We start from the raw sequence: 25,749 nt of genomic DNA on the forward strand, positions 1-25,749 counted from the left end.
GTTTTCTTCTTTCTGACAAGACAACAGAAACCTGTGTATGCATTCATACACAGCTAACATTCTGTGTACCAATTCCAGTTAATTCAGTTGCTCCAGTGTTTTATTACATGCAAGTCTTTTCCCTGATCTTTAATTATCATTTCCTCAGTTAAAATACAGTAGCGTTTTCTCTTCTCTTCTTGCTGACTGAAGGACATCGATCCATAGCTTTGTTTTGAAGTTACTTTTATATGTCTTGTATTTTATAATACATTCTTTTCTCACTGTTACAGGGCAGAACTCCTAGTTTAATGTCAGGAGCCTAAGAGACTAGAGATGCATGAAAGCTAACTTGTTCCCACCATGCTGGCTTGAAGAACCTGAGGTAAACTAACATAGGAATGCTACAGGTGAAACTACGGATTTTGAGGGGGCGTGGGATGGGAGGGTGCACATTAAGATCTATCACAATTTGATTGAAAGGCAAATAAGAGAAGTAGAAATTTCATGTTTTGTAATTGTGGGTAGCACATATTGATAACCAGCTGGTTATTGACATAAGGTCAAATAATTGTTTTGGTTGGAGGAGACATCTAGGATTGAGTCCAACCATCAACCTAAGGCTGCCATGGCCACTAAGTCAGGTAGTTGTAGAGAACAATGAGGTCTTCCTTCAGCCTCTTGTCTCCAGACTAAACAACCCCCGTTTGTCAGCTCCTTCTCCTCAGCTTATTTTCTAGACTTTTCACCAGCTTTGTTGTCCTTCTCTCGGCAAGAAAGCACAACCTGTATTTGCAAGTTATGTTAGCTTGGCTGGAGAAACAAAAATTTAAGGAAGATGGAGCTATAGAGTAGTATTTCCACTAGGGAAGAGGAGATGTCTAGTGCCAGACAAGAAGAATAGCAGCAAAAGAAAACAAGCTTTTGACTCAGTGTTTGTAGAGTCTGTTGCCATTGCAGAAGTAGTTGCATTTGGAAACAAGGCAAATGGAATTTGAAATGTAGAGCTAGAAAAGAAATTGCCAGGTGCCTGCAGGGATGGAGAAAACTGTGGGCCTGACTGCCAGTTAACAGCTGTGTCTTTTTCTGGCAGCTTTGATAACGGTTTAAAAAAACCCATCAGGAACTACTGTTTGGCCTACTCACTTTATTCGTTGGTGGTTACTCAGCCAGATACTCCTCTGCACATAAAGAAATACGCAGTGGTGTCAGCAGTAGTTAGAATCTGCATTAAACTTAGATGTGGGACATGTCCAGGAGACCCCAATGGATTGTCTTTGGATATAAAAAAGCTTCCTGGCACAGGAGGCAGGCTAGGGAGAGATGAATATTATCAGTTCATGTGTAGCACTGAAAAAAGGGTCAAGGCTGATTTTCTCAGCATAAACCCAGTGTTTGTACCTACCCTGTCCTGGGGCAGCAGAACATACTATGTCATACGAGCACCACCAAAGTACAGAGAAATGTGTCTCTGTAAAGCAATGCATCTTTCAACAGGTAGTCGTAGTTTCAGTGGACAGGTACTTTTGGAGGCTTACTGTTAAATCTTGTCAGAATTGCCTCTGCAGCAAGTCATCTGGGCAGTGTGATAAACCTGTGTGTGCAAGGTATTTACTAGCTTAGATAGAAGGTCCTTGTGTCTATTTTGAAATTGTCTGAAATATCTGATGAGTCTCTGCTCAAACTAGATCGCTTCTCAATGCCAAACCATGATTGCAGCACTTCTGCCATTTAATTGACCCTCTATAATTATGTAATAGGGTATTTAAGACTTGCTTTACAGCAGAGGTATTAGCTTTAATCTGCTTCATTCAAGAACAGATGTCCCTACTGTGTTACTGAAATGTCTTTGGAAATCAAAGATTATTATTTTCTCAGAGTATGGGAAAATCTCAGTTATGAATCATAACATGGGAGGAGTGAAACTAATTGCATTGCAACTTTGCAGAAATTGGCTTTGATAAAGTATGGCTCATGGTAGTGATAAATAGTTAAAAAATACTAACAGCATGACAGAAGTGATGTTTTCTTTTGCACCTGTGTGGCTATTTCACTCATGCTTTGACACACTGTTTCTGTATTTCAGAGGACTGTCTTTGCTTGCACCTTCAATCCTTTAAATTTCCTCAGTAATTTGGTTTTAAATATTTAATTTTCTTCCCCAATCTTTCTACAGTTCACTCTTTCTTTATGTTTAATTGCCACATTAGGTTTCCAGTCAAGTTGCATGCACTTCCAGAAAAATCTGTGTGTAAGGTAATTTTTTCTGCATATATATTCAAGTATTTTTTTTCTTTTGAATATGAAGAATGGTACATGCTGCTAGTAAGCCTAGCAAAATGGATTTGGCTCTTTGACAGTGTTATGAGACAAGAGGCTTGTCAGAAGAGTGGGGAGGTGGCAGCTTCTGCAACAGCTGTGGAAAGGCTCACCAGCGTTCACCCTCTGATTGTAAGCAAGTTCTTGAAAGTGTCCTGCTGAGGTTTATTACTGTGCAACTGCCTGCTTTGCAGGCCTACATCATAGCAATTAGCCCCTAATTGGCAGTGACACTGCATTGCACTTAAAAATCAGCTTTTATAAAAGTTGAGTTTTGCAATATAAGACAATTTTTATGTTGGAAAACCACTCAAGCAATCGAGGTAGATAGATGGTCAGTGCATAGTCTACATAAATTAATAACAAGTTAAGTAACACCAAGTAAATGAAAACACTAAGTGTCTGAAAACAAGTGTTGCTATTATGAATTCTCAGTCAGTAGTGCAGTGAAAAGAATTGCTTAGTGTTTGATGTACTTTAAAGTGTTGTTTGTAATGTTTTAAGTGTGCCAGGCACAAAAATGTCATTTTGGATTGATTATATTTAAAAGATCTGTAACTTCTGCCAGTATGTGCTTGGAATTAAAGCCCTATGTATTTCCTGTCTATTATTATTAGGTATAAGCAACTGAGGTCACTTCTTTCTGTCCAGAGATGGAAAACAACATAATTACTGTCGCTCGTGAAGAACTTGAAGAGCTAAGAGAAGCATTCAGTAAAATAGGTATGTTTTAAAGAAGAAAATAGTAAGGATTCCATTAATGCTGCAAAGCCATGTAGGATTGGTGAAAGAACTCTTTATGGATCACTTCATTTTAATAGGGCCATGTTTTCTTTCTATGTTGCCAGCAAAATCTAAGAAAATAAGAATGTTTACATAACTCCCCTTACTTTCACTGAAATTCTGTGTTTATTAATTTCTTCCAACTTCAGCAATGAAAACAGAAATGTTTTCTAGCTGGACAGTTACATTATTTGTATCTTTGTATATGCAGCATGATCTCAAAATTCAGGTATTTGAACTCCTTAAATCTGAAACAAACGTTTTCATGTAAGATTACTGATGCTTTACTTGCATGCTTTGGTGAACTAATAATTTATCTACTTGTTTCTTCATATAAGTATAAAAATGTGCTTTCATTTTACAGATATTGACAACAGTGGGTATGTCAGTGATTATGAACTTCAAGACCTGTTTAAAGAAGCAAGTCTGCCCTTGCCTGGTTACAAAGTCCGGGAGATTGTAGAAAAAGTCATTGTGGTGACGGACAGCAACAAGGATGGGAAAATCAACTTTGAAGAATTTGTCTCTGTAAGACATTCCTTTTGTCTGATACCTGTTGAGAACTAGGATTCAGGAAAACTGAATTAAGTCGTACAGCTAAGTACTATTTTGATGCAAATAATATTTTGAGAATGGGAAAGCTTTCTGAGACAATTTAAGATATCCTGTGTAATTATTTTTCAGTCTTTTATATTTCCCTCTCCCATTTAATTACTGGATCTCATTTGAGCAGCAATTGAGAGCACAGCAATTTTAGTCCTACTTACTATTTCCTCAAGGGTTAGAATCACAGTCACAAAATTTCAGGGCCTGGAAGGGACCTTGAAAGATCATCTAGTCCAACCCCCCTGCCAGAGCAGGATCACTTACACCAGATTGCACAGGAATGCATCCAGGCGAGTTTTGAATATCTCCAGAGAGGGAGACTCCGCAACCTCCCTGGACAGCCTGTTCCAGTGCTCCATCACCCTCACAGTGAAAAAAATTTTCTCATGTTTACATGAAATTTCCTATGCCTCAACTTCCACACATTGCCTCTTGTCCTGTCATTGGGCACCTCTGAGAAGAGCCTGGCTCCATCCTCTTGGGACTCGCCCTTTAAGTATTTATAAACATTGATGAGGTCACCTCTCAGTCTCCTCTTCTCTAAACTAAAGAGCCCCAGATCCCTCACGATGTTCCACTCCCTTAATCATGCTTGTGGCTCTGCGCTAGACTCTTACAAGCAGTTCCCTGTCTTTCTTGAACTGAGGGGCCCAGAACTGAACACAATATTTCAGATGTGGCCTCACCAGTGCAGAGTAGAGGGGGAAGAGAACCACTCTTAACCTACTGGTCACACCCCTTCTAATCCACTCTGGAATGATATTGGTCGTCTTGGCCACAAGAGCACATTGCTGGCTCATGGTCACCCTTCCATCCACCAGGACCCCCAAGTCCCTTTCACCTTCATTGCTCTCCAGCAGGTCCGTCCCCAACCTTTACTGGTGCATGGAGTTGTTCCTTCCCAGGCGCAAGACTCTACGCTTGCCCTTGTTGAATTTCATCAAATTCCACATGCTTTAGGAACATACTTTAGGAACTATTGGGTCAGCCTTTGCCTTAACGAAAGAGTAATTGGATACCACCCTTTGAATTCTCTTAGTGATAAACTAATGCTTGCACTGCTACACTTAATCTCTATACTAAAAGCTATCTTTTACTGGGAGTAAGGTACAGATTTTACTTCTAGTGAACTTAAACTTTTAGACTTGTTTGTTTGTTTGTTTTTAATGTGGATTACTTTCTAATGTGTTTAAGAGAAACAAAAACTTTTCAGACTTTGGGGGGTGTGTGTGTTTCAGAATGATTAGATTTTTGTTTTGAATTACAGCAAGTTGCTCGTTGGACTAGTAGTTCGTCTTTCTTTCCAAGATTCTAATATGCAATAGTTCACAGGTATTAAATTGTATGTGTTACTTAGGTTTCAAAACTGACACTGAAACATATACACTATTTGGCCAAATACAGGACTTATCAGTATATCCAATGTGGTTTACATTGCAGGCAGGTGGAAAATGGTATCAGCTTTCTTAAGGGCACGTGTAGCTGACATTTTTTTACTGTTCCATGTTTTTTTACTAGTTCCTGGGTTTTTTTGTACCTTTTACTGTAAAGCATATGATGTCAAATAAATGTGCTGTAGTAGCTGAAAATGCGTTTATCAGTTTACCAAAATACCTGTGGAAAAACTGTGTAGATTGTTGATGTCTGCTTTTTTAGATACCATGGCTTAATAAAGATAGCACTTGAGGTACTCAATAAGAAACAATACTTTAGATACCCAGTATGAATGTTGCATGAAGGGATTTAAACTAACTTTTCCCATACGGTAACTTCCTTTTTTTTTTTTTATTTTTATTTTTTCCCCTCTCAGAATAGAAGTCAGTGTAAATACCAAAGAAAGGCAGCCAGGTTAACTACTGATTCTAGAATACTTGCATGACTTAACACAGTTATTTGAAGGTATGCTCAATCACAAAGTCCTCTCGTATGTTTTTTTAATTCCAGATAATTCAGGAATTGAAAAGTAAAGATGTTAGCAAATCTTTCCGAAAATCAATAAACAAAAAGCAAGGTATTACAGCAATTGGAGGTACATCAGCTATATCTAGTGAGGGAACACAGCATTCTTATTCAGGTAAGAAACAATTAAACGTGAGAAGATTTTACATGGAGATATTTAGGTGTGCACTAGAGAGGAAGAAAAAAACAACTGGAAAACGTTGCTGTTGGCATCAAATTAACAGAAGAAAAAGCCTATGGAGATGGGCAGGATCAGTGTGGGTGCTAGTTTACTAATATATAGGCTGTTGAGTTGTTGCTAGTTTCATGCTGCACTTGGAGGTACGCTAGATGCCTTTGCCAGAGCAACAAATGAGAACAAGCATTGGCAGTATGCATTGGGACAGAAAATAAGTGGCTCCTTTGTTGTACCTTTAGTAATGCCAAGTCAAGTTTTAGTGAAGGTTTTGGCTTTGTTATCTACTAATCTACTCTTATTTCTGTACTTACAGAAAAATTTATCCTCATTTTCATTTCCACAGTGTCAATTTAGAACAAAACAAACAAAACCCCCAAACACTAAACCCACATCCAAACCCAAGACAAATACACATCTTTTTGGATGGAAGGACCTCATCAGCTTTCTCTGTGCCATTACAGAAGTCTGATGTGTTCATCAACATTTTAATAGATTATTTTAATGCTGTTTTTCTTTGCAGAGGAAGAAAAAGTTGCTTTTGTTAATTGGATAAATAAAGCTCTACAAGATGACCCAGACTGTAAGCACCTCCTGCCTATGAACCCATCAGATGCTAGTCTTTTTAAATCCCTTGCAGATGGCATTCTTCTTTGGTAAGTGCAGGGCTGAGAGAAAGAAAAGAAATTAATCTTGAAGGTTAAATGCTGATCAGAGTGACACAAATTGGAAAACTTCTGATGGGTTTTAACATCAAGACTCCACTCTTAAATATTTCAACCAGCCTGTAAGATGGGAAAATCTGTTTGCCCATAAAAACGTTATCTTTGCAAATTATGTGACTTGACTTCCATTTCAGACTCAACTGTTACATATCAGATATATACAGACTGTTTACAAAGGAGATAATTACACAGCTTGTGCGTTCATTAGCTGAAATAATTGGAAAATTTTGCTATTTCAAATATTTTTAGAAGCTATTATATGTAGTTGTTATATCCCAGGATGGGAGAAATAGAAATCTGAATTAAATCTGAGGCAAAACAGAGAGGATAGTAGGTCTCTTATCTTTAGTCTGTTTTAACTTTCTAGTTAAAATAGGGTAATAATACTTATTCAAACACTGTGGTAAGAAAGGATTAGCATATCAGTATCAACATGAATTAATCTTTGAGATCCTTGTAGTTGCAAGCTACTATAGAAATGCAGTACAGAAATATATTGATTATATTACAAAAATTTTCATTAGATACTATTTAACTGACTTTGTTTTACAGCTTTAATCTTCTCAGCTTTTTTTGACAGCACAGACATTGCTGTGTTACTTAAGTGTAAAACCCAGCTGCTCAAGTTGCTTATAATTACATATATTATTTGGGTGTTTCTTGATGAGTGTGCAATTATTTAACAGGGAGGAGGGATTTAGAGGGTGAGGTGGTGTTTTTGACTTATCAGAAATATTTACAGCTAGTTTTAAGTGTTATGGATTTATAGTCAAGTAATAGATTTTCTGGGAAATGACAGTTTGAATAAATACTGACTTTTCTTCCATAGCAAAATGATCAACTTTTCACAACCAAATACAATTGATGAAAGGGCTATTAATAAGAAGAAACTCACTTCTTTCACTGTTTCTGTAAGTACTGCACAGATAAGAACTTGGCAGAAATGGAAAAGTAAAATATTTTTCTGTAGCTTTCCTTTAATTACAGTTCTCCTGGTGGAGCAAAAGAAAGGCCTAGGTAGTGAAAAATGTCAAAGCATGAGATTGTATTTTCTAATAAACTGCTGAATATCCCTGTTTCTTAGGTGATTTACACACAAATATTTTTCATGCTTTCCTTAGTTCTTACTTTATTCACTGTTCTTGTTTTGCTTTACTAAGTACCTGAAGAAAATCTTAGGCTCTGAGTGGATATCAGCTCATAGTTTAGCAATATAGGAAGTTTTCTGTGGCTATATGGTAGGATGATGCATTTTCAGTTAGTGAAGAAATAGAAAATAAGAAGCTTTGCTTTTAATTGTGTATCAAGTCATATATTTGAGAGAAACAATTTTAAAGATCTTAGTTTGGGCATAAAAAAACCCAGGTCTGGAACAGGGAAATAGATCCATAAGTTACTAGCCTAATGAGAAAAAGTACAACATGATCTAACCCTTCAGTTAACCGGCAGACTTTTCATTTCAGGCTGTGATGTTAAAATATGAAATGTTAAAACATACCACATTGCAAATTCTCCAGGAAGGTTTTGTAATCTCTACTTATTTAAAGAAGTTGTGTAAGCAAACATGGTACTATGAGTGTTTATGTTGTCTCTGTAGATGGTTAAATATGACTCCAGAAAGTAGTAATATTTATGAGAGCTGCCAGGTACTTTTATCTTGGACTGTTTCATCTCTGACAATCGCTACTCTTACTTTCAGTGTTAGGATGTTGAATTGTCATGATTTTCTTAATGCTGCCTGTTCAATCACAGTTCAACAATTGCTTGAATAAATGTGTTGTCAGCCTGTATAAAATCCCAGGTGGGATGATAGTCTTAGTAGCCTTCTGCACGAGGCAGAATTCCATGCAAGCACATTTTTCCACAGGATCAAACCCCTGATATTTTGAGCAATACTTGTTTAATTTGTGCATGTGCTACTTATGAATCACAAAAATTAGTTTTATTAGAGTATTTCTCCATGATCCAAGCTGCAGAATGTGGTCAACAAGTTTTTGGTGGGTCATGTTAAACACTGTCCATAATGATTTTGATTAAATTTTGAAAATATATGTAGTGGTTCACAAAAAATCTTGTGTGCTCTTCTCCACTGGGAGCTATTCAACCATGATATGCAAGGTCAAACTTGATGGGGCCCTGAGCAACCTGATCTGCATGTTCAGGCAATGGAGATGTCCCTGCTCACTGCAGGAGGGGTTGGATAAGATGACCTCTGAAGGTCTCTTCCAACCCGATTCATTCTGTGATTCTGTGAACTCTTACACTATTTCTTACCAAATCTGAATCTTAAATAATTTAAAATTATAGATTTAATGAGAATTGCAACCTCATAAACTTGTTAAACTCTATTCCAAATAGGAAAACCTAAACCTGGCTCTGAACTCAGCATCTGCTATTGGCTGTACTGTTGTCAATATTGGATCACAAGATTTGAAAGAAGGAAAACCACACTTGGTATTGGGACTCTTATGGCAGATCATTAAAGTTGGTCTGTTTGCTGATATTGAGATCTCCAGAAATGAAGGTAAGAGTAACACCAGATATAGCAACGTTGGCAGTTTGGAATTAACTGAGACCACAATAGCAATCATTTCAGCTTTCTTTCAAACTTGCTTTTAGCTCTTATTGCCTTGCTGAATGAAAGGGAAGAGCTAGATCAGTTAATGAAGCTTTCCCCAGAAGAGCTCTTGCTACGTTGGGTGAACTACCACATGGCTAATGCAGGGTGGCTGAAAATCAGTAACTTCAGCCAAGACATTAAGGTATGTAGCTATCAGTGTGATGATTGGATGTGATGGTATTTAAACATACTATGTATAGAAACAAATGTGTCATACCAGAAGTATTTAAAAAAAAAATTGTAGCCTTGTGCTTTTTCTAGCTGTAGATCCATCCTGCATTTCTAAACACTGAAAGCATCCTTTTGATGTCTTGTATCCTGTTCAGCGTCACAGCAAAGTGAGCATTTCTGACAAGCTTATATCCAGGGAAGTTCTAAAGTTCTAAGATTGGTGTTTGAGTTATTTAGAACAATTTGTACTACCTTTTTCCTGACCATCCCTCCCTGCTCCTGGGTCTGCATAAAGCCATCTTTTCTTTCTTTTGTTGTTTTAAATAAATGGCACATGACTTTAAATGTGCTCTTGGTGTATATTTGCTAATGGGTGATTTCCTTTGGTACTTAGCACTCTACAGAAGAGTAGGAAATGTCTTGGGGCAAGAACAGCTAAGAGGGCTGTCTGGAGTAGTTACTGGTTCTTGATGCAAGGAGAGAGCAGCCCCCCTCAATCCCTGTGCTTTGCTGGTGTGCCAGTTTATTGAAAGGTGTGTTGGTTCCTTGGGGTGGTGGCAGGCACATCTGCATCATTTTTTTCTTCTTCAGCCTTTCTGCATAAGGCATGCAGAGTAATGTAGTAAGTCCAGCTGAAGAGAGAAAAACTCAACTAAATGGAAAGGAGGAAGATTCCCGAGGGTGACAAGTCCTCCTTTCATTGAAGAAAAACATGCCACTAGTTGCTAGTTAAGTATTTTCCAATGCCACCAGAAGGCTATTATTAAAGCAAGCCTTTAACTAGAAAGCAGTTTCATATAAAAACTGCTACTATGGTAAAAATACTCCATGCTATTTAAGAGAAGTGTTAAAACCAAAAACCTGCTAGCTTCATGAGTATTTTCCTAGTGAGGGGAGAAAAGCCAGAAACATACTGAAAACTTCATCAAATAAACACAATTTGGATGAATCTATAGTGACACAAGAACCAATTAGCTTTCCATTTTTAATTCCAATTATGTCATCAATTAAGAAAGAAATTTTTATAAAACAAGTCTATTTTAAAAGGATAGATAAGGAATAAAATACCAACACTGCAACAAAGCTCCGTATTGTTGAGGGTATTTTTTGTGGTTATTTTATATAAATTTACCTTAAATATCTTAATTACAGCTGTATAGTTCATACCCAGCAGAATAAATTCAACAAACATTGTCCAGAATAATTAGCAGACATTCCATCTGACTAAATAAGTTCTGTGTGAAATAGCATAGTATGACCTCACCCATTGTTAACTGAAATTAGGGTGCTATAGTTTTGACTTTTGTGGCATTCAAATTGGACTAGAAAAGCAGAAAATGGCTATGAAAGCCTACATATGTGCTTTTCAAATTTGCTTAATTTTTTTAATATGACACTTGTTTTAGGATTCAAGAGTGTATTACCATCTGTTAAATCAGATTGCACCCAAAGGAGATGACCTTGATCAGTCACCCATTAAAATTGACTTTTCAGGATTTCAGGTAAGTATCCAGAAACAAAAATAGACTGGAAATACCTGAGACTTCTATCTGTGTACCAAACATCCTGGTTACAAGGCTCTCTGAATCCTTTTCTGTTTTGCAAAGCATACAAAAGCTCAGTCAGATTCCTCCATGTCACAAATACTCAGATGGGGAGAAACTTGAATGAAGATTCAAGGTGCTACGGAAACGAGATAATGTATCCTGCAGTCTAGAATTTGGAGCTATGTTTGACTTGGGGTAGTGTCTAACTGCTTTCTCCTATGACATCTTGCTCAGATCTGCTCTTCCAGAATTCAGACAAGGAAATGGAGTAGACTTCACAAACCTTGTGATCCTTCCTCAAACCAAATAGCATTCAGAAATAACCTGTGAGCCCTTCTAATAATCAACAGAAGAGCTTTAAGGGATAGAGGATCTAAAACCAGCCTGCCATCTTTAAAATACCATCATTAGTAATATTTAAAAGATGCATGGATGTGCTGCTGAGTGGTTTAGTGGTAGTAGCTTAGCAGTAGTGGTGGGATTGTGAGTTCAAGGTGAGCAGTTAGACTTGATGATCTCAGAGGTCTCTTTAAACCTCATCAGTTATGTTTTCATAATGCTTGTTGGAAGGATTATTTCAAGAATGCATTTGATACAAAATTGACCTGCCTGCTTGAGATATAGATAGCTACTTATCAATCAGAATCCTAGGTAGAATCTCATTATTGATGATAATGAAAACCCACATGGAAAATCAAGTTCTTTCAAACTTCTTCATGAGGAGAGTTCTGTTTGTTGGGATTTTATGGGAGTAGGAAAGGATAGTAGTTAAATTTCTTCATGTAATTTCCTACAGTTCATATGATTGTGTTCTGTAATGTGATAAATCAATATTGATAACACATAACAACTCGTTCTCAAGCAAGTTTCTGGTTGAGTGTACCAACACTGAATTATTCTGTTACACAATTCTAACAGCAATTCAATTACTAAATCATTTCCCTGCAAGTAGTAACTCTTAGTATTATGAAGACTTTGAGGGAGAAAGTATATGCTACACAATTTTGAACACTGTTTTATTCAATGTAGAGTAATAATAATGATGAATAAGCAAAACAACACATAGGTTATCAACTTAAGACTATTCAGAGGCAAAAGTATTACAAGGAGAGCAAGGTAGTGGGTTATCCCATTCTGGAACATTCAAACTCTCGCTGAGGGTTTTGGGCATCATCTCTAATTACCATGCTTGAGAAGATAAGTTTCAGGCAGCAATGGAGAACCTTTTGCACATGCCACAGAATCTGCAGAGTGAGAATCAGCAGCCTGGAAGCAGCAATGTAACCAGCACACCTTTGGGTGCTGCTGCTGGCACTGTGATTCATGGGGAATACTCTGCAGGCAGCTGCAGAAGCAATGGACAGCTTTGGGTTGCATATTACAAAAAAATTATTTCCTGATAGAGTGGTCAGGTGTTGGCCACCCAGGGAGGTGTCACTGTCCTTGGAGGTGTTCAAGAAATGTGTGGACATGGCACTTGGGGATGTAGTTTAGTGGCCATGATGGTCTTAGGTTGATGGTTGGACTCGATCGTGGAAGTCTTTTCCAACTGAAACAATTCTATGATGCTATGACAGAAAAAAATTGGAAGAAGGATGTGAAGAAGGCAGTTGTTCTGGGCTCCAAGGCATTGAGGGAATGAGGGAGGACATGGGTTATTTAAAAATTGGCTGGAGATTTTTTTGGGTAAAGAATGGAAACATGCTAATATTCATTACAAACTTTTTGTCTTTTAGGATAAAAATGACTTGAAGAGGGCTGAACACATGCTCCAACAGGCAGATAAATTGAATTGCAGGCAGTTTGTAACTCCAGCTGATGTGGTTGCAGGCAACCCTAAACTCAATTTGGCTTTTGTTGCAAACCTCTTTAACACATATCCAGCCCTACACAAGCCTGATAATTCATCTTACGATCTCAGTTTATTAGAAGGTACTCAACTTACTAAACATACTGGAGACAAAAATATTAGTGATTTGTATTTAAGTATGCCTTGTAGTTGTGATCTAGGATGCCTGTGTGATGGTGCTAGTGTTAACACCAGCATAGAGAGTTTTCTTACTAGCTTTCAGTATAAGCCTTAGAAGTCCCCATTACTTCATGTAAGTGGTGTTTGCTTGTGCTAGTATAACTAAAGGCTCTTCCTGAACAACCTTCTATCATTAATCTGCAAGAGCAGTAACTGTCCTCTTACTCTCTTTCCAGTTGCCTGCATTTTGTTCCATACTGTTTATATTTTAGCTGATGCAAAACTGCTGGCTTTCCCTAATTTGCAGTGCTGTACTGTGCAACTGTAGTAGTATTTTTCAGTACTTTTCACGTATTGTGTTTATACATATATGAGTATATATGTTTGTGTATATCAGTTTGCCTTTTAAAACAGGAAACAAACAAAAAGGCTTCTGTATCAACAACCTTATATTAATCTATGTAGATCCTACCACATCAGCAAGTTTGGATTTCTAACCATACAGTTCAGATCCCTAATGCTAGAGATAAAGGGATAATTGGTAGCAATCTTTGGCTATTACCCTTCCTCTGGACCAGCTAAATCTAGGATCATTAAATGGCTCCTGCCAGTGTATTTCACAGTTGTTCACTGATCTCAAAGGAATGGTGAGAATCAGGGGTGCTGCACTCGGGAGAATCATCAGCAATTCACACATTCCTCTGCACTGCCTACTCCTGCCTTCCTCTTATTGTTCCTATCAGGTTTCCTTTCCATCTAGGTGAGTCCATCTTCCTTTGCTCCTCTTTATTTTTCATAATTTATCTGCTCTGCTACATCCCTGTGTCACAAATCTTGTATCCCTCAGACCACTCCTGTTTCAGGCTTCCTGCTCTTCTAAGTTTTAGCTGGGTAGAGGTATAGGAGCACAGGTGATAGTCTTTGCTTTCCAGCTGTGATATCCCTAGTCACTGCAGTCCCTGCTGACCAGGACAAATGATTGGAGGAAAGGCCTGTTCTTCCTCTGCTGAAATTTTTTGAGAAATACAAAACCAGGAGCTGTGTGGTGATGGAATATGTTCAGATTAGCATCTCTTTTCTGAACATGAAGTTGCAGGTATAATTCGAAATACTGAAAACTTGGTCAAATTTAGAAGAGTTTTCATTGGCATGGGAAAAAAACTCCATCTGAACTACTTTCTGAACTTTGCAAAAATATCTAGGTGAGATCAGAGTGTCAGCTAAAACAGTTTGTAAAAAAGTTAGTCATCTGAATGCTAGATTATGATTTGGTAAGGATAAACACTGGCGAAATGTAACTTACTGTTTATATTTTAGAGATGAATAATTCATCATGAAAATGTTATCTGTTCATAGGCAAGTAGATGACACTTTGTTGAACTCAAGTAACTCCTGTGGTGTCACAGAGTTCTCAACTTTCAAAATAGTTATTTCAGCTAAAAGTTGATGTTGTTTGTGTTTTATGATGTTTTCTGTGGTTTTAATTTTTTTTCAAAAAAATCCTGTGTTTTTACTGATGCTTTCTCAAGGTAGTGATATAAAATATAAGACATTCGTTTCTTTATAGTTTCATCATGGACTGTCTGTTGAAATCTGACTCATAATTTATAATGCTTTCCTATTTTGCTTCATGAAATGCAGATTTGACCCCTCCTAATGTAGGTACTGTATTTAGTACTTTTCTCTACTCCTTACAATTGTTTGTTCTGCCATTGCTTACTTATTTCTTTTATTTTTTTTCTAGCATTTTAATCATCTCTGTCCTTTTCTGGTTGATTTTTGCATTGTTCTTGTATTTTTCTATTGCTTTAATATGCCATCATAAGTAAAAGAGAAATTAAAAAATCCCCACTGGTCTAGCATGATGCATGTAAAATGTGGGCAGGGACATGCAGTATGTCCTTTCTCTTGGTTTAACCAGTACAGGCTTTCCATGAGCTGAGGTGTAAAGCTCTAGGCACGTGTGGATGAGTAAAGCTTTCTGAAGGTCTTTGCTTTCCTGTATGAAGTCTATGTTTTCAGTGACTGTTTCACCCAAAGAGTATGTTGTGGGGCTGCATAAATTGACATCCGCTCTGGTAACGCTTCCCAAGTCTGGTGATGTGCACTTGTACCTTTAGGTATCCTGACACAGCAAAAAGAACATTGCATATTGGGTGGGGAAGAAGCACGGCATCCTGCCCTCAGGCAACACATGACCTTTAACTGAGTCTTGCTGTTGTTCTGAGGAACCTCTTGCTTCCGGGGAAGGCAGCAGAGTTTGGACTCTGTCACACAGAAAGCTGATATCTTGTGGGGAGAAAGAGAAGGGACATCTGTCCACCCACGTTTGCTTCAGTGTAGGTGTCCTCTGCTGCTTTTGCTTAGCCCACTGGCAGCCTTCAAGGCTGTTACCCACTCAGGCCAGCTGAACTTGGGGTACAAACTGCATCTTGTCTTTCAGAGAGAAATGTAGGTATTTGGAGCCCTCTGGATTCTTGACCTCATCCCTATGGTTACTTCTCATCAGTTCCATAGTATAATGATCGCAAAGAGAGAGAGAGCAAGAAATACAAAGGATTCTACCAAATTTGCTCCTCTCTCTTTTGCATAGCTCTGCCCCCTTTCAGCAGTTTTGCAATGATTTTGGCTATCTGCTGCACCACTCAGCAGAAGATACGCTCCTTGTAGGATCACAAGGTATTTTTGAATAGGAGAGGAAAAAAAATTGGTCACTTCTCAGCCATCCAGAAAACTCATGAACACTTACGTGTTGCATGCTAAATGAATTTGTTTAGAGTGGCATATTAAATACAGTATGCTGGGTTTAGTTCCTGGATTCCTGCTCTCCAAAAGGGTGCTGCCCGACTTGCATGCTTTTGCTCCTGCTTGGCTCCTTTAACCATGTTAAGCACACATTTTGGAATTCTAAGGCTAAGTGCAGTTGCTGAGTATTTGGGTTTGTAGCAATGCTTTTTCCCGTAAGCGTTCATTAAATAATCTTGTTGCTGTCTTTGCAAAGGGTAAGTGTTCCTAAATTAAGACCTTGGCAGTCATCATTTTAGGTATTGCAAACCACTGTAAAGCTCAGTATGCCTAAAATCTTAAACAAAAAAATCCAAAACAACAACAAAAAACCCCAAACAAAACCCCCCAAAACCCAAACCGCAAACAAGCAAAAAACACACACAAAAAAAAAGGCAAAAGAGACTTGCTTCAAATACTATAACCTCTCAAATTAGTCCTTATAATCTTAATGTATCTCTTGTGTCTCTTTATGGAAAAACACTGGTAGTTTTAAAAACTTTGTCAGAAAACGTGATTCTCTGATGTATTTTAAATTTTGTGGTGGGAAGAAATATAAACAAGAATGTAAACAAAGAGAATTAAACAAAGCTGACAGGCTGAAGACCTTGTAAAATAGTATTTTTCTTTGACTCAACATATTTGTCAGCAACTGGTGATTTTTAGAACTAAATCTTTGAAATAAATACTGGTTTGACTTACATATGAAACAACTCATAATTTAGAAATAAAGTATATTAAGATACATTTCATCTATTTCATAATAGCTGAAAAATGAGTGCTAAGCTGGCTAAAACATAAGTAAAATTTATTAATTTGGAAAACATCAATTAATTGTGGCTGAGATTTCTGAAATTATTTTTTTGTAAATATATTTTGAAATCCAGAGCTTTTTGTATAAAAGACAGAGATCTAGATTAAAATTATAACTTGTATGTAAACATCTATGTTATGACATATGTCAAATTCAAGGAAAAGATATAATAGAGTTTTTCTTTCTGTTGTTATGATAAATACATATTTGTGCAGTAGATTCATTTTACAAAAACATTCATTGGTTAGTAGTCAATGTAGAACTGCTGTACTAAATGCTAAATAAGCCTCATTAAACAAACTCAGTACCATTATCCTCTAAGGAAAAAAGACCAAGAAAAATCATACCCAGATTTTTGTTTCAGGCCTGAGATGAGAAATCTGTTCTTCTGGGTTTGGAGGTTTTTTGATTGGGTTGTTTGGGGGGAGGTTTAGAGATTTTCTCTCTCTTCAGTGTTCTGTTTTCTTAATTGTGGAACTAAGTGATGAGGTTATTCCAAGCTCACATTCAGACTAAATATTTTTTTAAATGCTCTTCCTGGATGTAAGAGTAAACATCTCATGCAGCACTGAGTCATGTGCAACGGACCACAGAAACCTTGTTAAAATTTAGGTAATGTTATATGCAGGGAGTTAATGTATTTGTTACTGCAAAGTAACTGTACAGAGAAAGAGCATTATTTTTAGGAACTCATAATTACACTGGATAAAAACAATCTTAGTCAGGAGAGTGAAGGATGGGTTATTTTCTACTGAAGTTTCTGCATTGTTCCTAAGCAGTGTCGCTAGTTGAAACTGCAAGGATAACTTAACCTCTTTAGCAGTACAAAGAGCTTCACAAATATAACCAATACTGCCTTGCCAAGTCTCTAGTGTTAAAAACTATAAAAGTGAGGGAAGAACCTTTGCAAGTTAATACCCTGAACTTGTGTGTGGGGACAAGTGAAACTTTAGTCTCTGGAGTTTGATGCAATTGCAGTAAGTGTGTTAGTACTAACTTTCAATAAGAACAAGCCATTTCAAGCAGATTTAGAGATAGTGTTGAATTAAACAAAATACTATAAAAATATAAAGGAATTATTTAAAGATAATTTCCACTGATTTTGGTTTTAAGAAATTATTATTCGTCACTGTTTTCTACATGATAAATTAATTATCTAAAATATAACCACAAAATTATTTCAGTATTTTATTAAATTGTATTTACACAGAAAAAAATATAGTCTAATAGCACTCCCTGTAGTGCCTCTGGCATTGTACCCACAACTGAGGGACTCCGGATTTGATGGCATTGCTTCCAGTTACTGACCAGTAGAGACCATTGATGGGGAAAGGATGAACTCATTTTTAGGGGTGGGGGAAGGGCCATGAGAGTCATTTAAACATTAGCTATTGAAGTGCCTTCTCCAACACTGAATGTAGCATTCTATTTGTCACCATAGGAGAAAGTAAGGAAGAAAGGACTTTCAGAAACTGGATGAACTCCTTGGGTGTAAGCCCTTATGTTAATCATTTATACAGGTAAGACACTTAAAAAAACAAAACCAAACAAACAGTGATTTCCAAGTTTCTACAAAGTGTGATAGGAACTTCAAAACCAGTCTGTAGAAATACATTAAGCAGTATCTGACTGAAATATAGTCTACTAAAGATCTAGAAATACTGGAAAGCTTGTGAACTTTTGATGTGCCACCCTTCCTTTACTTTGAATTACATTTAAAAAAAGATTGAAATGATTATGGTTTATAATACAAGAGTTTTATTTTCTATAATGAGAGCTGAAATGACTGTAAACTTATTAAACCACTAATGTAGTTCTAAACTGTAGGAGGGTATATGTCTGCTGAGCTGACTGGAAGAATCTATGCAGTGTGCTATTCCCTCAAAAAACAAAAGGCTTTTAGCATGATTTTCAGATCCTTCTGGTCAGTTTCAAACTGTGCCAGCAGTTGATTCAAGTCCTACCAATAGAAGATGGGATTTAGAGAGTAACTGGGAACATCTGTTTTCATACATGTTTGCTGTTACGTTTCATTCTTTCTGCCATCTGTAAAGTGACACCATCTGTAGACAGCTTAATGTGAAGGATTTCATTAAACAACTATCTGAAGGGGGATTATTAGGAATGGTATTTATAATGGGGAAATAATACTTTTCCTAGTGCTGTTTTTTCACAATGAAGGAAAATAGTTTTTCACAGGATGTTAGGGGTTGGAAGGGACCACTGGAGATCATTGAGTCCAACCCCCCTGCCAGAGCAGGACCATAGAATCTAGTGCAGGTTGCACAGAAATGCATCCAGATGGGTCTTGAAAGTCTCTGGACAAGGAGACTCCACAACCTCTCTGGGGAGCCCTGTTTTGATTATTCTTTAGCAAAATACATCTGTAGGTGCAGATAAAGCAGGAGTAATTGAACATTTTGGAAAGTCCTGAGGAAACAAATGCTACGAAAAAAAAAAAAAAACAACTCTTTAGCTGGGTGTTTTATCTGTGTCTACCCTATGTGTGTACTTCATTGAGATTTGTGGAAATAAATTATATTCAATATGCAATTCAATGTAATTAAGTGCAGAAATCAAGCAATGGGGTCAGTTTCTCAGGGGAGAGTTGCTGGAAAGCTGCCTGGCAGAAAAGGACCTGAGGGTGCTTGTTGACAGCCGACTGAACATGAGCCAGTGTGTGCCCAGGTGGCCAAGAAGGCCAACAGCATCCTGGTCTGGATCAAGAATAGCATGGCCAGCAGGAGTAGGTACTCAGCGCTGGTGAGGCTGCGCCTCAACTGACTTCAGTTTTGGGGCCCTCGTTACAAGAAATGGAGGTGCTGGAGTGTGCCCACAGGACAGCAACAAGCTGGTGAAGGGTCTGGAGAACAAGTATTGTGAGGAGCAGCTAAGGGAGCTGGGATTGTTTAGCCTGAATAAGAGGAGGCTGAGGGGAGACCTCATTGCTCTCTACAACTCGCTGAAAGGAGGTTGGAGTGAGGTGGGAGTTGGTCTCTTCTCCCTAGTGTCAGGTGATAGTATGAGGGGAAAATGACCTGAAATTGTGCCAGGGGAGATTTAGGTTGGATATTAGGGGAAATTCCTTTATTGAAAGAGTGGTCAGGCATTGGAACAGGCTGCCCAAGGAGGTGGGGAGTCACCGTCCCTGGAGGTGTTCAAGAAACATGTGGGCATGGCACTTTGGGACATAGTTTAATGGCCATGGTGGTCTTAGGCTGACTGTTGGAGTCGATCTTGGAGGTCTTTTCCAACCTTAATGATTTTCTGTGATTTTTCCACAGAACAGCACACATTTTTATTTATGTGATTGATTTTTTTCAGCAGTGTAATTAGACTTTGAGAGCTCTCAAGTACTTAATATTTTTGTGGTGAATCTGAGCTTTTGTACTTAAAATTGTTTTATTCTGGTACAGTGACCTCTCTGATGCTTTAATAATCTTCCAATTGTATGACATGATTCGTGTGCCGGTTGACTGGAACCACATCAACAAACCTCCTTATCCATTACTTGGTGGCAATATGAAAAAGGTTGGTAAATACTCTGTGCTAGAGCACAGTTTCATAAGAAAAAGGTTTCAGGCCTGACATTTAGCTACCATTGCCTGATGCTGCTCTATTGTGAGGTGTTTCTTCACAGAGCAGTTTTATGTGCTGCCAGGAGAATTTGTGTAAGATTTGCAGAATCCAAGCTTTCAGTTAGTTCTGTGATCATTCTAAAACCAGAAATGTAAAGGGGAAATAAATCCATCTGTTTAAGAAGAACGTTTCAATATTCAGTGTTGGTGAGACACTGGAATAAACTGCTGAGGGAGTTTATTCACACCTCCCTGAAGGTGTTCAAGGCCAGATTGGACAGGACTTTGAGCAACCTGGTCTCATGGAAGGTGTCCCTGCACATGGCAGGGACATTGGAACTGGCTGATCTTTAAGGTCCCTTCCAACCAAAACCATTCTATGATTCTATTTTTCCAAACTCAGTAAATATAATTCCCTGACTTCAGTGGAAGTCAACTTAGTTTTTTTTCACACTTGAGAAAACCATTGTTGGAATCTTTGCATAGTTGCATTTATAGTACAAACTATCTTATCATAATCACAGGGTAGAAAAGCTAGAAATCTTGCTCTGGCTCCAGATTGCATCATAGTTAGAGTAAATCAAAGTAACTCCAAGTACACAGAAACTATAGGTCTGCGTTATAGAAATACTAAGGTGTTTTCGTCATGTGTACCACGTTTATTTTTTAGATTGAGAATTGCAATTATGCAGTAGAACTTGGGAAAGCAAAAGCCAGATTCTCACTAGTTGGTATCGCTGGACATGACCTAAATGAGGGTAATCCAACTCTGACTTTGGCTTTGATATGGCAGCTGATGAGAAGGTAAGTTAGGCACGGTATATGATAGATACGCGTATATGTATCTGCGCACCCATGGATATGTGTCTTGTATATCAAGGCAAATTCAAGATAAGCACAGAGTAATTTAAAAAGGAAGATAAATAGAGGTAACGTGCCATAGAAGTCAAAATGGGAAGAAATTTTTAGGCCATCACAGTGATATCAATGTAAATATCATAAATTGAAAATGTTGCTAGTATACTGAGGAGGAAAAAACTTATTTAATGAAATAGTATTTTATTGCAAGTATTTTCCACTTTTCCAATTTTCCAAACTTAACTTTCTTACATCTACTCCAAAACACTCAATGCTTTTTCTGTTTCTCAAACTGTTGTGATTCAGTGTTCAAGGTGAGTTGGATGTGAGGAGCAACTTAAGCTTATAAAGAAAAATTAGTCATGATATGCTCAGTAAAATATATGAAGAAGATGTAATGGTGAATATTAAGAGTTTTATTCCTGAAAGAAATGAAAAAGTGATTTAAAGTGAGCAGTTTTTAAGGTACCTTATGAAGTTACTTGGCATTGGTACTGTGCTGGAAATATTTTTCCTTTTCCTTGTATCTTTGTGCTCTTAAAGTAGAGTTCAATCGCTCCCTTTAACTCAGACTTTTACTTTCTGTCTACAGGTACACTTTGAATGTACTGTCAGACCTTGGAGAGGGGGAAAAAGTAAATGATGAAATTATTATGAAGTGGGTGAATCAGTCACTTGCAAAAGCAAATAAGAAAACTTCAATTACAAGTTTCAAGGTAATCAAATTAATGTACTTCTTTCTACATATAATCAGTTCTGGCACTTTTAACCTGATCTAGCTCTCCCATCAGCGACTGTAATTGCTAGCTCTGACAGTCTGTGAAATTTACAAGCCTCATTTATTTTTGTTTCTTATTAATAACATTGCTGCCTCAGGATTCAAAACAAACCAAACCTCAACAACAACAAAAACTGGCTAAACTTTTGTGGGGGTTTATGTCCAAAGTTACCAGTGTATCTTCTGGATTTTTTGATACGGCACTCTCATGCTTGTCCAGAATTGAAAAACTAATTCAGAAATACTGGGGGGTGTGGGGAGGTGTGTGTGGTTTAAAAAAAAATAAAATTGAAATTAAATTAAACTCCTTCCATAAAGCAAAAAGAGATGGGTCATTGTCACAGGAGGCTCCCTTCTGAAGTGAACAGAAGGCCTGATATGCAGACTGGACCCATTTCTTAGGAAAGTCTGCCATCTCCCAGGGGTGACAGTTAAAGATTTGAAAGGAAAGCTTCCTACCCTGGTACAACCCTCAGATTTTTCCAGTAGGCAGTAGTGATGTTGCAACAAAAAGTCTGAGGGCAATCGGAGGAGACTTCAAGGCCTTGAGATGACTGGTTATAAGGGTTCAGGAGCAGTAGTCTGTCCTTCCAGTTGCAGGGAAAGGTGAGGAGAGAAAGAGTAGGAGCCAGCAGATCAATGCCCAGCTCCTAACCTGCTGTCACCAGCAGAAATTTGGGGTTTTTGATCATGGTCTACATGACACCAGGCCTGCTGGCAACAGACAAGTTATGCCTGTTGCGAAGGGGGAAAAGGATCTTTGCACAGGAGCTGTTAGGACTCATTGAAAGAGCTTTAAAGTAGATTGGAGGGGTGTAGGGGATAAAACCAGATTTGCTGGAAATAAGCTTGGGGAGGGCATGCCAGTGTTTGAGGGACAGCATGCTAAGTGAGGTCCTTCCATCAGCTGTCTTGGTGGAGGCAGAAGACAAAGAAGCATGTGGCTGCAAAGAAGAAAGGGTTATTGATATGTTAGAAACCACAGAAGTTCCTGAAGATGGTCTTTGGGGCTTCTTCCCCCCACAAGGTGGTGGGATCAATAATGTGCATTCCATGTCTTTAAGCAGATTCATATTACTGTTTCTAAATGATGTGTTGGCTGTATGGAGCTTCACTGAATTAGAAATCAATAGTTCCAACCTGGTGGCCAAGGCAGTCATGTCATGTAGCTTTTGTGCTGGGCCCCTGCAAGAACAGGGCCAGCCTCACTGGCACTGTCTGCTGACTGTTGGTTTGACATCCATCATCAGCTGCTTGTGCTTTAAAGGTGGGGAAAAAAAATAATTACAGCCATAACACTTTGTTAAGTACAAAACACAGGCTGCTTGTGCCAGGTCAGAATACCTGCTGAAATGAAAAGCCATAAACTTAACTGCACAGAATAGTTCCATTACAAGAAAAGAAGAAGAAAAGGAGTTGAGGAATGTAAATACTTTGTCATTGTCTTGAAAGTCTGGTCCTTGGACTTCTTTCAGAGTTCCCTTTACTCCTTAGGGAAAAGGGGAAGTTTCTTCCATTAAATAAATATAAACCATTTAATAATAACATCAACACCACGTGTGAGCCTTGTCATTATGATTGTGGGAAAGAACAGTAGACCTCATAAAGGAGGGGAGAAAACCTTTCATGCAATAAAGTAAACAAACCTGTTTCTGTCTTTCAGTAAGTATGTGAGATTTGCTGAAGGCCTTTTTGCATCGTGAAGATGGAATAACCAAAGCAAACTTATCTTTGGTGTCCTTTCTTTTAGGACAAATCAATTAGCACTAGTTTGCCTGTACTAGATTTAATAGATGCGATTGCACCAAAAGCAGTTCGTCCAGAAATGGTCAAGAGAGAAGATCTTTCTTATGAAGATAAATTGAATAACGCTAAGTAAGTTTAAAATGCTGCTTTGTGTTTCTGTAAGGTGCAGGAAGGTAAAAGAAAACATACCCCACCCCCTACCGCTGAAGAACAAGAATGGTAGTTAGTATCAACACGTGAGGAGAAGGCTGAGGTCCTCAGCAACTTTTTTCCTAAGTCTTTACTGGCAACCTTTTTCCCAACACCTCCCAAGTTAAAAAAATCACAATGTGGAGACCAGGGTGGTGAAGTCCCTCCCACTGTATGCAAAGATCAGGTTCATGACCTCCTGAGGAACCTGAACACACCTAAGTCTATGGGACCTGATGAGATGCATCCCAGAGTCCTGAGAGAATTGGCTGATGTAGGGACCAAGCCACTCTCTTCTATTTGAAAAGTCCTGCCAGTCAGGTGAAGTCCCTGGTGACTGGAAGAAGGGACACATTACATCCATTTTTAAAGAGGGCAGAAAGGAGGATCCTGGGAACTACCAACATGTCAGGATCACCTCTGTGCCTGGGAAGATCATGGAGCATATTCTCCTAGAAGGTCTGATAAGGCACGTGGAGGACAGGGAGGTGATCAAAGACAGCCAGCTTGGCTTCACTAAGGGAAAATCCTGCCTGACCAACCTAGTGGCTTTCTATGACTGCATCAGTGGACAAGGGACAGTGTCATCTGTCTGTACTTCTGCAATGCCTTTGACACGATCTCCCACAACATCCTACTCACCAAGATGGAGAGATACGGGTTTGATCAGTGGACTGTTCAGTGTATAAGGAATTGGCTGGATGGTCTCATCCAGAGGGTAGTGATCAATGGATCAAAGTCCGGATGGAGAGCAGTGACAAGTGGTGTCCCTCAGCAGCCTGTACTGGGACCTGCACTGTTTGATATTTTTATCAGTGCTATAGACAGTAGGATCAAGTGCACCATCAGCAAGTTGGCAGGGGACACCAAGCTGAGTGGTGCTGTTGATAAGCTGGAGGCACAGGATGTCATCCAAAGGGTCCTGGACAGGCTGGAGAGGTGGGCCCAGGTGAACCTCATGAGGTTCAACAAGACCAAATGCAGGGTCCTTCACCTAGGTCAGAACAATGCTCACTATCAATGCAGGCTGGGGGAGGAGGCGATAGAAAGCAGCCCTGAGGAAAAGGACTTGGGGTACTGGTGGACGAGAGGCTGGACATGAGCAGACAATGTGTGCTTGCAGCCCAGAAGGCCAATCACATCCAAAGACCATTTTCTTCTTAGTTAGGAAATCAGGGAGATGGGGGTTGGTCTCTTCACTCTGGTATCAGGTGACAGAACAAGAGGAAATGGCCTGAAATTGTGCCAGGGGAGGTTTAGATTGGATAAGGAAAAATTTCATTGCTGCAAGACAGGTCAGGCATTGGAACAGGCTTCCCAAGGAGTTGGTGGAGTCACTGTCCTTGGAAGTGTTCATGAAATGCATCAACATGGTACTTTGGGACATGATTCAGTAGCCACAGTCAGACATTGGAATAATCTCCCAAGGGAAGTAGTGGATTCCCATCCACTGGGCAGTTTTGACAGGGTGCTGGGCCATCTCATTTCAACTAGATTATTGCCTAGAAAGGTGGAACAGGATGATCCTTGGGTTCCCTTCCAACCTGCCATTCTGTGGTGTGACTTCAAATTCACGTCTGATAAGACCTACCACCACTACACTCCAACTGGTTTATTAATAGCCTGCTATAATTGTTACTGGTTTTGACAAAAGTGGTTTGATAACCGGTAACAAAAGGTCTGCCAATACAATTGGTAGTACCTGCTTTCTTCACAGTCATGTCCATTTTCTTGGAGTGTTGAGTATGCCTGAAAAGGCATATCCTGCTATTACAATCCATTGCTGTGCATCTTGGCACACTAGTAGATGCAAGAAAGATAAATAACATTTATTTTCTCTTGTTTTCCAAGATATGCTATTTCAGTTGCTCGGAAAATTGGTGCTCGTATATATGCTCTCCCAGATGACCTGGTTGAAGTGAAGCCAAAAATGGTGATGACAGTGTTTGCATGTTTGATGGGAAGAGGACTGAACAAAATCAAGTAATGAAAACATGGAATAGAACTTTCTGCCATGTTAAGCACAATGAATGCCTCACCGTTTACAGAGCTCTGAAGCTGAGTATGCACAAATACAAACACTATTAGAATGTATTTATTAGTTAAATTTTTATTCAGTTTCATAACACATTGATCACTGATGGATAAC

General features: G+C 38.5%; 1 protein-coding gene across 1 annotated transcript; it reads left to right on the top strand.

The window, feature by feature from the left end:
• The first annotated feature begins 2,951 nt into the window (after nt 1-2,951).
• On the top strand, nt 2,952-25,587 carry PLS1 (plastin 1). The gene is made up of 15 exons (XM_054385941.1): nt 2,952-3,021; nt 3,446-3,609; nt 5,632-5,761; nt 6,345-6,477; nt 7,376-7,457; nt 8,905-9,070; nt 9,166-9,308; nt 10,744-10,839; nt 12,621-12,816; nt 17,893-17,971; nt 19,868-19,982; nt 20,700-20,833; nt 21,480-21,603; nt 23,416-23,540; nt 25,452-25,587. The coding sequence occupies exons 1-15, from the start codon at nt 2,952-2,954 to the stop codon at nt 25,585-25,587; spliced, it is 1,893 nt and encodes a 630-aa protein (XP_054241916.1).
• Nucleotides 25,588-25,749: the final 162 nt, after the last annotated feature.

This window comes from Indicator indicator, chromosome 13, assembly GCF_027791375.1.
Source record: "Indicator indicator isolate 239-I01 chromosome 13, UM_Iind_1.1, whole genome shotgun sequence".
Taxonomy (NCBI): Eukaryota; Metazoa; Chordata; class Aves; order Piciformes; family Indicatoridae; genus Indicator; species Indicator indicator.